Here is a 15,475-nt window from a genome sequence, read left to right on the forward strand (position 1 = left end):
ACTCGACTTTGTGCCACAGCTACCATGTGCAGATCCGCCCTAAAACCAGCAATCCTACCATAGAAACACACACACACACCACAAGCATTTATACCCACAGGAAGCTGTGCCACTGAAACCAACCTTCAGATTTTGTGGTTGTGCAGCTCAAGTGAGATTAGATTTCTAAATTATTCTTCCGCTTAGTAGGCACTTTTGCCCAAAGTGACTTACCAAAAAGCAAGCAGGGACCTCATACCCATCAGAACATGGATGATTTATTCAGGTTGAGTATCTAACACAAGGGTTCCACAGAAGAGAATGTGACCTTCTAGCCCTGAACCTGGAGACCTTGAGAGCATATGTCCAAAATGTCCTGGGCTACATTACCTTCTCTGGTATTGATACAAGGCAAATCACATGCATTCTCTCACGCTCACCTAATGTATGTGTGAGCATCACTTGTCAGTAACGCAAAGTCATTCCACAGAAGGGAATTCCAGACTGGTGTTCTTCAATGTCTCTGCTCAGTCATGAGCACAAGGTTTCAGCTCTCAATCTCCCAGTGGCTAGATGCGTAACTGTCGAGTCATCCTGTGAAAATGACCCTGCCACATCCCATCAGGTTCCCGGGCTTCCTCGTTCCTGCCGTTGAGCTCCTGGCCTGGCATTTGGGCTGTTTTTTCACCTTTCAGCACCTGGTGCCAGCCCAAAGTAGAGCGCTTCCTCCAGCGTCCACCTCCTCCGTTTGGGTGATAACAGAGGGAGCCATAAGGGCTTCTCTCACGGTTTCTGAGTGCCACTTTATCCACTATTTACCGTCGAGCATGCTGTGTTTACCTGTTCAAGTGAAATAGCTGATCCTCCATTCTCTTGACTCTTGAAGGTATATAGGGGTTCAACAGCAAGCACACACATTTTTCAGGAATACAATGCGCATGGCTCATATCTACTATCCTTTTACCAGGAATCCATGAATGGATTCATTTCAAAGGTCTTATCACCACCTCTTTCAAAAGGAAATGAACTTGTGTACATGAAAGTACAGTCCATTATACACCTGTAATTCAGCACACCCCATAAGAAAAATTAATCATATTTGGGCCAGACTAGTGATTTCCCAGAAGACAAAGACACTAGAATATGCACTGTTCTATGTAAATCAACTGAACGAGACATGGCTTCATCAGGCACGCGAGGGAGACCGAAGGGTAACGCAACGTATTGAGGAAAACCTGGTGAATCTGCGAACTCTTTCTTTGTTTTCAAGTGCCAGGGCTCTCATTTATTGTTTTTCTCTGTGTGTATGTGCGAGGCATGCATGCTCTGAGTTTGTATTTGTGTGTGTGTGCAATACCATGTTTTCCTTCACTCATCTGCACCTCATGCTTTTATCTGTAAAAGAGGCAAACACACATCTCATCCCCATGGCAACATTTCAAACAACACATTGCAGAAACGGGAAGCTGTGAGGTCTGGAGTAGGGAGGGTTCACACCCGCCACCAACTCACATCATTGTTAACAGCACACACACACACACACACACACACACACACACACACACAGATGCACATGCAGACATATTTAAGCCCGTGGGTTCTGACACAGCCATTATATTGCCATTATTCAATGGAGTCATTAGCATCAATAAAGGCAAAACCAAAACACAGAGCCAAATACACCAATTTCTAGCCTCTGCTGGCCAACTATGTTTGCATATGCAAGGAATAAATCATACACTATGCAAATGAACTTCAGCGTTAGGGTGAAGTGCATTCAGTCCGAGGTGACGCTTCCTTTCAAAAAACAGCCACTCGAAGCGATTGAATGCTGCACGTGCTTTTGATGGAGCGTTGGCCTCATTCTGTTGTGTGCATTTGGGGGGAGGGGTCAGCCATTGAGAAGGATTACGGGTGCCCCCGCCATCATCGGAAAAGGAAACGCTATTGTGTAGATTTCAACAGAACAGTTAACATCTGCCTATTTATTTAACCACTGCCATCTGCAAGTAGTCACGGTCTAATCGTGTCCCCGGCGAACACCTGCTATTCTGCAGCATCAGCGGCGTTCATTACAGCATTGCTGTCCACAAAGCTGGCGTGACGCTGCATAAAGGCATCTCGCACGTGAGGTGTCGAAAGAAGCGTTTTGTGCAAGATTTTGATTGAAAAAATTCTGGTCAATTTATGAGCCGGGCATTCCTGCAAAGGAGAATGTGGGAAGTCTGGTCATACCTTGTTCAAGGTTACAGCCCATCTCCTGCCAAGCCCTTCAGTACCTTAACCGCCGCCAAGACTCCCGTTTGAAGAGCTGAAATGCGTCGACTCCTTGTGTGTCAGCAGTGGACTACATGAGAAGGTTGTTGTGTTTTTGATGTCAAAGATCACCTTTGGCTCAAGTCTAAGTCGTGTGTCGGAGGTTCGTCTCATACTCAGCATTAGACAGACGTTGAAAAATAGATTACTGACGGCCCCGTAACCACGGGGTCCTTGCAGTGTCACGTTACCAGTTTGGCTGGGTGGCACAAGCTGTGTGTGTGTGTGTGTGTGTGTGTGTGTGTGTGTGTGTGTGTGTGATCTCAGCTCATTGTTTGAGAGAGCAATGGGGAGAGACGGTAGGAAGCGTAAACACGAGGAGGTGAGAGAGGAATACGTGTGCAGCAACTGTTGCTCTCAGGAAGGGGCGTGGTGGGGCACGGAGTGGGCAAAAAGAAACAAGAAAAATAGCAACAGGGAAATAAGACTAATGTCTAGCAGCGCACAGAGCACCAGTGAGGATGGTGGAGAGGCTGGAGCTGTCAGAGCAGCGGTGGAGAGAGAGTCGGTGAGAATGGGAGGGCCGTGGGAGGAGGGAGGGATTCAGAAAAGAGTGTTTGCACCCTCCCTCCTCATGCCATGAGCCACTGGTGTGGCTTCTCTCACAGGCGCAGAATATAAAAAAGTTCGTGAAAGTCTGCAGCTGCCTCAAAAGCTCCCCAGCAGCCGCCCGAAGCGACTCCCCCACGACACAGTGACACACACACAAGACACACACTCCGGGTTCAGGATGATGACTCTGCTGCTGGGAGCTGCTCTTGGATTACTGGGGCCCCCCAGGTTGGATGCGATGCAAGGTGAGTGGCGGCTTCCCGGTCTCTTTGTGTGCGCATCTCTGGGACGGACGACCAGCAGGGTGGACGGGGGGGGGGGGTGTTTGGCCCCCTTTGTGGCGCACTGATGTGTGTGCTGTAGGTGTGTGACAGGAAGAGAGAGAGGGTGACTGGGGCGAGGTGCGGGATCGTCGGCGAGGAGGCGTCCGCCAGCGACCAGACAGAGCGGCGGGGGCTGGGGGAAGCCAGGGGGAGGGGGGCTGCCGCTTGGCGCTGGCTGAGCAGACACAAAGGAGGCCGTGTGTACGACCGCGCGTCCAGGAAGAGCAGGTGGAGCCGTTACACCTTCGACCACATGAATCGGCACCAGTAGCTGTCTTCCTATTTCAGGTCTCATGTTCAGTCCAAAAAGCCCGTTTAGGTTTCCTTTCTGATTGTTCCCCCCGTCCACCGCTGGAGTCCATTCTCCACTGTGTGTGTGTTAGTAGGACAAAAGGGAAGCACCTCTGGCTTTTCTCTGTCTCGTCCTGCGGGTCCTTTTGTGTTCTGTGCTTCGCAAGGGAGCGAAGCGGCTGTAGAATCAAACAGGTCTGGGTTTGCCGCCCTTCCGCCCCCATGGCTGTCGCTGCCAAGACCTCACCAGCTGTGTGCTTTGTGATCCGAGTGTGTCTTTGTGGTGCAGCTGGGGGCCGGGGGGAGCCTGAATTCCCCCGAATGGATCAACGTCACACTTTTGCCTTTTTTTGTCTTAAATTTAAATTGACCGCAGAACCGAACCGGTTCACTGCAACACGGAGACAATCGGTGCACCGAGAAAATAGAAAAACGTACAGATACAGGGAAATAGGGTAAACGGTGACAGTGGGTCATGTAATGCAGTGTAAAAAGTTCCGAAAAGGCGACTAGACTGAAACAAAATCTGGGCAACAATTTACCACGTGTATGGAAGGGGTTTTGTTTTGTGCCTCTGGTTGTGTAGCTTTGTGTTTAACCCGTGTGAAAAAGAACGAGTTGCCTGGTGGGGTGGAGATGTTAATCCCACAGGGGTCCTGGTTTTGAAAGGCTGCTGGGTCCTCCCCCGGGACTCTCAAACACGTGTTCGGTACAAAACCCGAAACTACGAACCTGAGGGACGTACTTTGTGCCCAGGAGCTAGGCCCCTGAGGGCGAGAAGGTCCCTCCAGGTATCGTCTCGCAGCCGGGTTTGAGGATCCAGCCAGAATAAAGTGCTATTTTACACTCATTTATTTAGCCGACTTACAACGTAAAGGTATTTGCAGTTATTTACGCATTTACACAGCTGGATAATTTTACTGGGGCAGTTTTAGGGTAAGGGTACTTCCGTCAAAGGTACTACTGTTAACGTGGGAATCGAACCCTGCTCTAACCACTAGCCAACCAGCTGTCCCTATTTTGGACCTTGGGATCCCGCTGAGAAGCAGATCCTTGGGGTCCCTCTTCACTCAGGCGGAATGCGAGCGCCTGCGAGCCGATACTGTCTGGTCCCCCGGTCACGCCGGACAATACACAATGGACGAGGGTCCCCTTGCGGACGCGCCCCAGCGAGGGACTGGCTCAGTGATCCGAGTTCCAGATGGGGCAGGCTTTCGCTCGACCCGCCACCCCACGCCGCTCTCACCTGGAGTGTCTCATTTCTCTGTCCAAGGAGAGGGGGGATAGGTGTGCGATGGAGCATGACTGACAGTGAGCATTGACTGTGCCCCTGTCCCTCTCCCTGGATTTGCAGAGATGCCCAAGCGGGGTCTGGGTTTCGACGGAATTTGGAAAAGGCCACCCTCCCCTGCCTCTCAGACACCTGGCGGGGGTGTCCATCCTGCCCCATCACCGGGCCCCCCGAACTCTCATGCACCGCTCTGCCTTTCGATGCGTCTGAACGGGTGCAGGGCGTCTCGTATTTCAGGCTTCCAGCATCTCCCACAATTCCCTGAAACCTATTAATTACACTTGAAACCCTTATTGCGTGAGCTCCCAGCTCCCCCTTCCCCGCCATGATACAGAAGCCTTTGTAGAGGCCGTTTGGCCATTCCAAGAGGCGCATTAATGTGCACGGACCCCAAAGGAAGGCGACGAGCCCAAGAGTGGAGCGCCGAGTCCCGCACCGACCCAGCCAGGAAGTCACTCCACCGGTGTGGCCAATGAGCACACTTTCTGGGAACTGAGCTCCCTTTGTGCTCAAGGTGTCACGGATAACCTCTAAGGGCCTCCGAGCGTTTCTTTTTTTCCCTTCCACCTCCACAATCTGCCCGTGTTTCACCTGGTTTCGCCTGACGTTCAGAAACCGTGCGACGGGAGGCCCGCAAACACGGCAAATGGAGAAGGACGAGGGTCTGTTTACTGTAAACGCACTGTGGTTTCGCAGCACAATGGAGCCGAAGACAGATGGTTTTTTTTTGCCACTTTGGCCATGGTTGAGCTAGAAGAACCCGCTGCGGGAGGCAGCAAGGGTTGCCGAAGTACGGCCTTGCTTAGCAATGGAAGGGCATCAGGTGGCCTTGGAGTTGACACCCTGGCCAGTCATCCGAAGGTTTCCCTCCGTCACACTCTGGACAGATGGACCACCTGAACTGCTCCCGTAGAACATGCAGCTTCATGAAAGGATGAACGGTACAAACTGGGCAGTAGCAATAGGCCCAGCAGGTGGAATAACGTGGTACAGCTGCCCCTTCTGAATCGAAGGACCTGGGTTCAGATCCCACCTCCACCAGTAGTAGCTGTAGAACCCAAAGGTTCGAATCAGGGTAAGTATTGCGATCAAGGGCACTACAGTCAGACTATATACTTTGATTCTTCTAGCTTTGCAGGAAAGCATCAGCTGAAAGAATAAATGTAATTTGCTTTGGATGAAGGTTTTGGCCAAATAATGCAATGATTCTGTCGAGACATGTCCAATCTTCGTTGTCCCCAGAAGACGGGCGGCACAGTCTCACTGAAGAGAGCGCTGCTGGTACAATATCACTCCGATGAGTCGCCGCAGAGAAAACAAAGTGTCTTTGTGTGGGACTCGCTGTCTCCTGCGTGAACTTTCATCTGCTTTTGGCAACATTGTTGGCGGAAGGTGGGAGAGGTTGCGGCTGGTGAGGCTTCGTGGGACCGCCGAACGGCGCGCGTTTTTGGGAGGTGTCGTCTGAAGAGCCCCCAGTCAAACTGGAAATGGAGTCGCAGTCTTCGTACCCGAGATCTGCAAACCTCCCCTGTCCGCAGCCAAGGGTTTTGGGCTCACCGCCCAGCCACAGGGCCAGCAGTGACCAGAGCACCACCCATCGACGTCCCAGAGCTGCTCCGGTACCGCTCCGACTCACAGGGTTTCAACAGCTGTTTACCCGTGTGGGCTTTTCTCATAGGTTGCAGGTTCCAATGCGTCAGGACCTTGGTGCTCCACACATGGTTTCACATGAAATTCAGGCAAAAGATGAAGCGGAAGCCAGTCATCGTTCTGCTCTGAAAGTACCAACCTAAACACTTGGAGCGGAACTGCGAGGTTCTTAAGCAATCCAAGAGGTCGAGAATGAACATGTTAAATTCCTCGTTTTCATTGCATTCTGGCTTTCAAATGAAGTGATGTGAAATAAATTGTGGACTTGAAAGGTGCTGCTAGCGGTTTTGGCGTTTCTGGAGCCACACCCAGGTCCTGAAGGAGTCCTGTGAATGAAAGGGACAAACCACTTCCCTGTAAAGAACACTGGTAGAAAAATAAAAAGAGCTCCACCCTCCCCAGTCTCACATAAGTCGTAACAGTGAGAAGCAAAAGTATGCCGTCCATTCGTCTCATCGGTTTTCTGCATGGACACGACTGCAATGAAGCTGAACACATGGATGTTGGATTGGATCAGGTCAGAAATGATGGACACGTCATGAAGAGGTTGGATTCTCTCAAAGATGGTGGTGACGATGATGTAGAAATTTGTAGGAGACAGAAGAAGAGGACGAGCAGAGAACAGAGACACGGAATCAACCGCAGAGACAGTGGAGATACATTTTAACACTAACGAAGTAGTGGGCAGAACTTTCTGGAAGGACCCTACATGCGGTCAAGGGGAGGTGACATTGAATCATCGACACAAACACAGCATGCTAAGGTCAAAATTTCTTCTTTTGTTTTCACACACTTGGGGAGGGTTTGGTGAAGCTTGTTTAACTGGCACAGGAGCAGCTCCGGGTCAGTGGTTACACCGAACACGGTCGTATGAAGGACCACGTTGATCTTAATGATCTTCTAAAACAACTGCAGCGCCCCCCTGAGGATGGCTTCGGACCCTTTGCCCACGTGGTCTTTTCGCACAACTTTAATTTTCAGAAATGCTGCTCTGAACCTGATGGAGATCGGGGGGGGTGAAAATAAAGAGAAATAAAAGAGGTGACTGAGATCCCACTGACTGTTAATTGTGTTTGCAGCATCTGTCGCTCACTCAGTTCCCTTAAGCGCTTGTCCAAGTCAGGGTCGCAGTTGTCCACAGCCTATCTCGGAAGCAAGGAGAGGAGGGGCTGACCGTGGTCCACTGTGGGTGAGACGCCCCTCAGTCTGTTCAGAGCATCAGCGGCCGTTCAACTGCAGGAAGTTGAACACAGCGCCGACGGTTGTTCTTTTGTTTGGCGCGGTCCTCGTTTCCTTGGCGAAGATTGATTGTCCCACCATTGCCAAGAGGCCCTGGATTAATTTTTAACGAGACATATCAGCAAAAGTGGTAATAAATAAAATAATAAAATCCCGAGCTGCGACTGCTCCGAGTTCTGCCGTCACGCCACTGATACCGGAGCGACACTCAAACCGTCCAAAAAAGCGCACATGAAAGGCTCGCATTGGTTACACTTTGTACCGTTGCAATATGTACCGTGTTTTTCACTGGATGTATTAATATAAATCTTTAAATAAATACGAAAATATGTCATCATAGCCTGACTCACTCAGTCTCCCTAACCTCTTGCCCAAGTTGGGGTCGCAGCAGGGCGGAGCCTATCCTGCAAGTACAGCAGAGGCTGGATGGGACTCTGGACACCTCTCACTTTTATGTGTGTGTTCATTCATCACACACTTTCCTCTATAGTGATTTATGTCAATTTACCCATTTATGCAGCAGCGTAACTCTTACTACATCTCAGTACTGTGTAAGTACCTTGCTCATGGGTACTACAGCAGCAGGTGGTATTCAAACCTGTGACCTGCATATCCAAGGACAGCAGCTCTACCCAGTGGCCTATAAGCCGTCGCTCTCGCTGCTGCTTCTGCATGGAGAAGCTCGCGGCACCACGACCCATTTCCCGAGGGTCACCGAAAGACAACAGTAAAGAGGTGTAAATGCCATGAGGCCGGTCAGCAAAGCATACAGTACTTACACTCCCCCACGTTAGAAGGTGTGACCTGCTGCCCTTGAACCCAAAAATCACAGGTCTGAATCCCACCTGCAGCTGTAGTCCCCTTGAGCACGGTACTTACCCTGATTTACTCCAGCAAAACTACCCAACTGTGTATAGAGGTAAAAAACTGTAGGTGGATTAACGGTGTAAGTCATTCTGGAGAAAAGTAAATGAACAAATGCGAACGTGAAGTTTCCTCACTGCTTTCCGTGTCGAGCATTTTCACCCCCAGACAATGATGTCTGTACTTCACATAAATCCTTTTTCGAATGTAAATATCATTCAGTACACAAGTAGTTCCACTAGAACAATGTAGCGCTTTAACATTGTTTTACCTGATGAGGGTAACAGAGGTTATGGGAGGAAATCATTATCCTGAGATAAAATACTGAAGGGTGTCAGACAGCTGTGCTTTTGTGAAGTTCATAAAAAGTCCCAGCAACTGGGAGGTGGGGGTTGGTGGAATGCAACCTTGCCTCAGGTTCCTGCTCGACTTCCCGTTTCACAGCCCTCGAACCGCAGCGGTGGGGTTTGGGGCGGGGCCGGTAACTCGCCTCTGTCGGATTTGCCAGGGTTGTCACGGCAACCGTGGGACCGGCAGGTGGTGCAGGGCAACGGCACAGAGGTGAAACATGGATGTACGTGGAAGAGGGTGAAATAACCGTCTCCCTCCCTCCCTCCCTCGCAGTCATATCTCGCACCTGCAACTACGCAGGCGTGTTTCACATGGAGGTGGGTGGCCGCTACGCGCTGACCCTGGCGCAGGCGAGGCAGATGTGCGAGAGCCTGGGCACCGCGCTGGCCTCCCAGGAAGACATCACCAAGGCCTACGCCAAAGGCCTGGAGACGTGCAGGTGGGCATCAGAAACCACGGCAACACCACGTTGCTCAGCCGTTGCCCTAACTGTGAATCGTCCTTTATCCCCGGTTTGTCTGAGTCAGATAGCTGCTCTTCTCATGTATTCGGTACGACACACAAGGAGTATTCCAGTCTTTTATCAGCTGTAAAATATGAGTGTAATTGTAACACAGTATGTACATACTGTATACATTTCCATGTGGTGAAATACCATAGTACTCTATTATAGAGTACGTGCTGTATATAATGAACCAGCAGGTAACAGTGCCTGCATGTCAGGGTCACTCACTCGACTGAAGATTTTGAACACATTCCATCGATCACCGATCACCTGCACCGATTGATTAGCGGTGTCCCCGCAGGTACGGCTGGATCAGCAACGGCAACGCCACCATCCTCAGGCACACGCACCACCCCAACTGCAGCAACAACCTCACGGGGATCTTTTACACCACGGAGACGGAGGACGCCACATATGACACCTACTGCCACAACGCGTCCGGTGAGGTGTCACGCGCGCACAGTTACGCACATATGGTTCAGACGAATGCGCCTTCTCTTGCGCCCGATTCAGCGGCCTCACGTTTCCCCGTATGGACTTGGTCCAAGTGTGAGGGTTCGAGCGTTTGCCCTGTCGTGTGACGATGTCCCGTGCGCTGTCTTTCTGTGCTTGCTCTCGAACCCGTGCCGGGCCGTGCGTCAGACACGTCGGAGAAGAACTGCGAGAAGAAGGTCGTCCCGGTGCCTTTGGGCTCAGAGAGTCTTCCTGCGAATGACGAGAACAGCGACTTCGGAGGTGAGCAATGCTCCTGCGCGCTCCGTCTCGCCCCCAAAATCACAACCTTTCCTCCCACCTCGTTATCCTGGGAACAGGTGCAATAGAGGCCATTGCATTCTGGGAAAACAAACGCAATCCATACAGGATGCGGACATATCCCTGCTAAATGATGCTGTGTTTCACAGGCAGCAGGTGACATAGTGGTCAGAGCTTGGATTTGGGTTTGAATCCCACCTCCTGCTCTAGTACCCTTGAGCAAGATACTTGCCCTGAACCAATGCAGTAAAATTACCCAGCTGTATAAATGGGTAAATCGTTGTAAATCAGTTGGTAGCGAAGCATCAGCTAAGCGTAGACATCATGTAGAAGAGATTCAGCCCCAGTTTGAGTCACTCCACCTAAAAGCAGCAACACAGTGTCAGTGTGAAAGAAAATCCATGATGCTCCGCGTGACGAGCACACACCCCCCCCCCCCACCCAACCCCCAGCCTAACAACATGGCCAAAGCGCTCAACTGAGCCACTTGCAGTGGAGCCCCGCCCCCTGTCCCCTACTGCGCTCCCATTGGCTGGAGAGCTCCTGTTTGCTCTGCACCGTCACTCTATGAATCATCAGTGTACATCTCACAATATGCTGTCCGTACAGTGTGAATACTAATAAAAACTGAATCCTCACTAATGTAATTCTTTAGTTTAGGAAAATAACTTAGCGCCACCTGTTCACACGCCTGTGTGTGCAGTGACAGTGAGACGGCAAGAAATGAGCTCAAGTAACCATGGCGATAAATAACTGCAGTATGTAAATATAGATGTGGTGAATATTAAGGCTATAAATCATCCCCCTGACAAGCCGCAAACTGGTCGACGCCGTTGTACGCCTGGCGCACGGAGTAAAACACTGTGTTTTACCACGTGTTACCCCAGCCAGAGAGCCGGATCTGGACGAGGGGACCCTGGACGTGGGGACCCTGGACGTGGGGACCCTGGACAAGGGGACCCTGGACGACGCCCCTGTTGTGATCAATGCCACCGCAAGACCGGATTCAACGAAAGACAACGTGACGACCTCTGACCCCGGGGCCCAGGGAACAGAGGACTGGATCCCTGTCCCCACTGTTGCGGATGACAGCGCAGAGCGGGATGAGCGCCTCACCACCACCGTCAGTCACCAGGACGAGAAACCAGAGGTGGACGGGCCGCACCCCACCACTCCCAGCACAGAGGACGTGTTCGGGGACTCCAATGGCTCCGGGAGCCAGTTGGACACCGTCGAGGAGGAGAGAGAGACCACCGCAGCATCTCCTACTGACCTGGATGATATAAAGTCCACTATAGGAAAGTCTGTGATACCGAAGGGACACGGTCCAGTGATGGAGCCCACATCCAAGTGTAAGTGTCCCTCCGGAGGCTCTTCGCCTCACGTGTCTCTTTTGGGGGACAGAAGAGCTAAAATGGATAAGTGAGACACGCTCAAGGGACGTGTCTTCGTCCAACAGCCGCCCTTTTCAGCACCTGCAGTGTCTCTAAACTGATATTAGACAGTAAGGGGGAGATCCTGACACCTGACAGAAGTGAAACTCTTCTCATGTGATTGTTTATGTTTTTGACGTTCCATCGTCATAGCAACGCTGTTAGATGTTTGCAGGAAGGCGCTACAGGGAGTAGAGCAACGCGAGGTCAAGTGACCACAGCTACCTCAGCCATCCTTCAGTGGGATGGTGGTTAGAGACTTCAGCTTGTAACCAGTGGGTTTTGGGTTCCCGTCCCTGCAGGGGAACTGATAGTGAGCAAAGAGCTTCAGGTGAATCGCTGGTGTAAATATCCAAGTATTGCAGTGTTGGGTACTGCGGTAAACAACAACTGTCAGCTGTCACGGCTTGTCAAGAAGAGGGAAATGCAGTCTGTGTCCTTCCGCTCAGCAGTATCACGGTCCTTGTCTCATACATATCTGGACCAGCAGGTGGCGTAGTGGTTAGAGCCAGCAACATACGATTAAGAGACTTGGGTTTGAATCCCACCTCCCACCGTCGTATCCTTAGATCAAGATTTTTACTCTGAACAAATACAGTCGAAATGACCCTGCTGTGTAAATGGATCGATCAGTGATTTGTCAGCCAGAGACAAGAAACATTTTCTCATGAAGGTTTTGTGTGAAACACCTCTGTAACGCTACATTTACTGCAGTATTTACAGTAATACACCACAGTACAATCCACTTAGTTCATCAAAGGGGCAGCAGGGGGCACGCTGGCTAGAGTTGCCACTTTGTTGCACTCCAAGAAGTTGGGTTCGAATCTTACCTCCCCTTGCAGTAGCGCGATCCGAGGCACTCGCCCCAAACGGATACAGTAGAAATTGAAGTGTGCGTGTTCACTCTGGCCCATCGGGGTTCACTGGTCACAGTGGGTTTTGGTGTGACTGGTAACCTGGGCTCCTCCACTGTGAGACTAAAGGTCCAAACTGGGACTTTCACCTGTGACCAGTGAGGAAGAACGGTCACGATCAGCTCGTGTGTTTCCTCTGTTTTACCGCAGTCTCTGGCAATGCAAAACGCGGGCGGATGGAGGACGAAAGGGCACAGGTCCCGAAACCGACATCATCGCCTAGATATAGCAGCGGCGCCCCAGGTGAGCACACAACCATCCAGTGATCACTCCCTCTGCTGTCGCTGCTGGACCACGGCTGCCCGTCCACCTGACCGCACCGCTCCTCCTTCTCTCCCCAGGCTGGCTGATCATCCTGACCGTGGTGGTAGCGGTGGCGGTCATTGTCCTCGTGATCGCCGCCTTCGTCACGAGGAACAGGTACGTCGGAGGACCGAGTCCACCGTGGGGCAGGTGGCTCCAGGCCTTCTGAAGGTCTCCTAGCGAACACGACCGCACAGGAACGGGTTCAGATCCGTCTCCGTGATGTCTACCGCAGCCGACTTCCGGACGCTTGTGGTGACAATTGATCGGCGAGTGCGTTTGAGCGCTTGGTCATTAATTAATTAACGAGGTGCTCATTAATTCGTGTGCCGAGACAGGTGGTGCGGCAAGCAACAGACGCTCATGATCTCCAAGGAGGGAGCCGAAGGCAACGGGGCGACCGGCGGCGCTCGGGCCGAGGAGAGGGAGCAGGAGATGGTGACGCTCATGCACAAGGAGACGATCCAGGAGAATGGCAACAAAGAGGAGTTCACGTGTGTCGCCTTGGAAGAGCCTCTCGAGAAAGACCAGCTGGCGTGAGCGGGTTGGGGGCGGGGCTTCAGGGGGGCGTGGCCAGCACTTTGGCCTCGAGCTAACAGTAACTTTCACCCGCCTACCCACCCGCGCGGTGACTTGTGTAACGTGTGTCTGTGCTGATGGTTAGTGCTGGCGGTCCTGGTGTCGACTTTGGGGGGGTGGGGGTGGGCGTGGGGGGGAGGTGCAGGAGGCCCGCGGAAACAAGGAGTTGCGGAGTCCGAGAGTCATCAGAGCCGACGGTGCCGGATGAAGCGTCCAAGGGTCCACATTCCCAGAGGGGCCTTGACTGGATCCGCTCGGGCCCTTTCTCGAGGCCCTGGAACCAGTCGGGGTAGCGGGGGGGGTGGGGGGGAGGTTTGGGGGCTTTATATTGGGTCGACACCCTGCCCAGGGCTGAGGAATGAAGGAGAACGTGGGCCGCTGTACATATAGCTTGCGAATGCCACGCTCGGACTTATCTAATATGCTGGTGCAGAGCGGAGAACGCGGACCATCGAGGAGGAAGCGCAGGATGGCGGCACTCGAACCCGGGATCCCCGAAGGTCACGGCTCGGTGTTTCCAAGGACACTCCGCTGGCGCGCATTTCCTTTCCGGCTCCCATTCCTTCGTCTCTCTTTCGTTTCTACTTTACCTTTCAATCGCCTCTATATCGGGATATATTTTCAAAATTGCTGAAAATTATTGAATTGTTTTCTTTTGTACCTTCAGGTTTCTTCGTTGGTTTGTTTTTACCCATGTATAGTGAATGTATTTTCCCTGCCCTTCCTCGTTTATGTTCATTCAGATCCAGTGACCAATCTGTCGTTGTTTCTTCTTCATGCTCAGAGCAGTAATTTAATTAAAAGCGGAAAATAAACAGTTGAACCTTGTGAACTGGACCGGAACAAGGAAGCGCACATGTGAGAGGTGCGTTCAGCCCGACAAAGCTCTGCTCCACACCGATCGAAGGAACCGGCACGACAAGAGAAGATGCCAGATGAGCTGCGCATCTTCAGACCTCGACTGCGCTCATAGTGCACGGTCCACCCAAGGTCCGCGGTCGAGGTTCTTTGCTGACGGTTGTAGCACCGAGTCGGCAGTCACACTGGACGGACGGTCAGCAGAACTCAGTTCACTGAGATGAGTGTTGTTTGGGGGGGGGCCATCATGGGGGGGGGGGGTCAATCGGTACTACTACTTATGGGAAAATGACACACTGATGGAGGCACGGAGTAGCATCTGAAATCACTAAAACACACAAATACAGACATTTCAGTCAGTCAGATGATCGCATTAGAATATCCAATCATATTTATGACTAATAATCATCATGAGAACAGGGCTGGTGGCGCAGTGGTAACAGCTGGCACCTCGAAGGACCTGGGTTCGAATCCCACTTCCTGCTCTAGCGCCCTTGATCAAGGTACTTAACATGAACTGACACAGTAAAAATTACCCTGATGTATAAATGGGTAAATCAGTGTAAGTAGCTTAGTGTACAAATGTGACAGGTTGCTTTGGGGAAGAGACACAAATACCGATGCTAAAGCTGATGCCCCCCACATGGAGGTGTCAGTTGAGTTCGTAAAGCAGGGTGAATTGGAGCTGTCGATGTTAACGTCTCCCAAAAAAATAAAAATTTTTAAAAAGCGATGATGATGATTATAATTAACCAGCGGCCCCAATAAGAAGCACAAGTGAGATGACATGGAGCCACAGGCCTCCTATGAGAACCGCATGAGATGTTCATTATGGCGCTTATATAGTGTTTCTTCCTCAGAAGCGCAGGCTCTACAGTAGAGCGGGCGTGCGCCGCTCTGCAATAATCCGGGGGTTATTACAGCAACCCCCCTTCCCTACCCGTCCCACTCGGCGTCGCATTTCAGGCAATTTCACTCCGGTCCACGGTTGCGCGGGGGTCAGTAAATGAGTTCTCGTGCCGAGACAGAGGGTTGTTTGTTCGGACACCTGGCACCTGCCCACCGCTGCCATTCCCTGGAGGTGGGGAGTGGGGGGTGGGGGTCCCGACGCTTCCGTCGCCCCCGTTTCTGCTGGAAGCACCGGTACCACACCGGGCCTTCCATTGGACCTCACACGCAGGGCCTGTTCCCAGCCTTGGGATCTGAGCTCATCTCATTTGTGACCGACAGTAAAAACACAGTATTTCCCATGTTGCGTGCTTCACATCAAGACA

At 51.7% G+C, this 15,475-nt stretch overlaps 1 protein-coding gene across 2 annotated transcripts; it reads left to right on the forward strand.

Moving 5' to 3' along the window:
- The first annotated feature begins 2,733 nt into the window (after nt 1-2,733).
- On the forward strand, nt 2,734-14,643 carry cd44b (CD44 molecule (IN blood group) b). 2 transcript variants are annotated; one of them, XM_018765287.2, is made up of 9 exons: nt 2,734-2,803; nt 2,904-3,092; nt 9,130-9,295; nt 9,663-9,802; nt 10,004-10,096; nt 11,002-11,466; nt 12,612-12,704; nt 12,803-12,881; nt 13,103-14,643. In XM_018765287.2, exons 2-9 carry the CDS (start codon nt 3,026-3,028, stop codon nt 13,302-13,304), a joined length of 1,305 nt encoding a protein of 434 aa, XP_018620803.1. In that variant the 5' UTR covers nt 2,734-2,803; nt 2,904-3,025; the 3' UTR covers nt 13,305-14,643. The 2 variants fall into 2 exon arrangements, with proteins under 2 accessions (XP_018620803.1, XP_018620802.1); XM_018765286.2 differs by lacking the exon at nt 2,734-2,803 and having other exon boundaries at nt 2,849-3,092.
- Nucleotides 14,644-15,475: the final 832 nt, after the last annotated feature.

Source organism: Scleropages formosus, chromosome 5, assembly GCF_900964775.1.
Source record: "Scleropages formosus chromosome 5, fSclFor1.1, whole genome shotgun sequence".
Taxonomy (NCBI): domain Eukaryota; kingdom Metazoa; phylum Chordata; class Actinopteri; order Osteoglossiformes; family Osteoglossidae; genus Scleropages; species Scleropages formosus.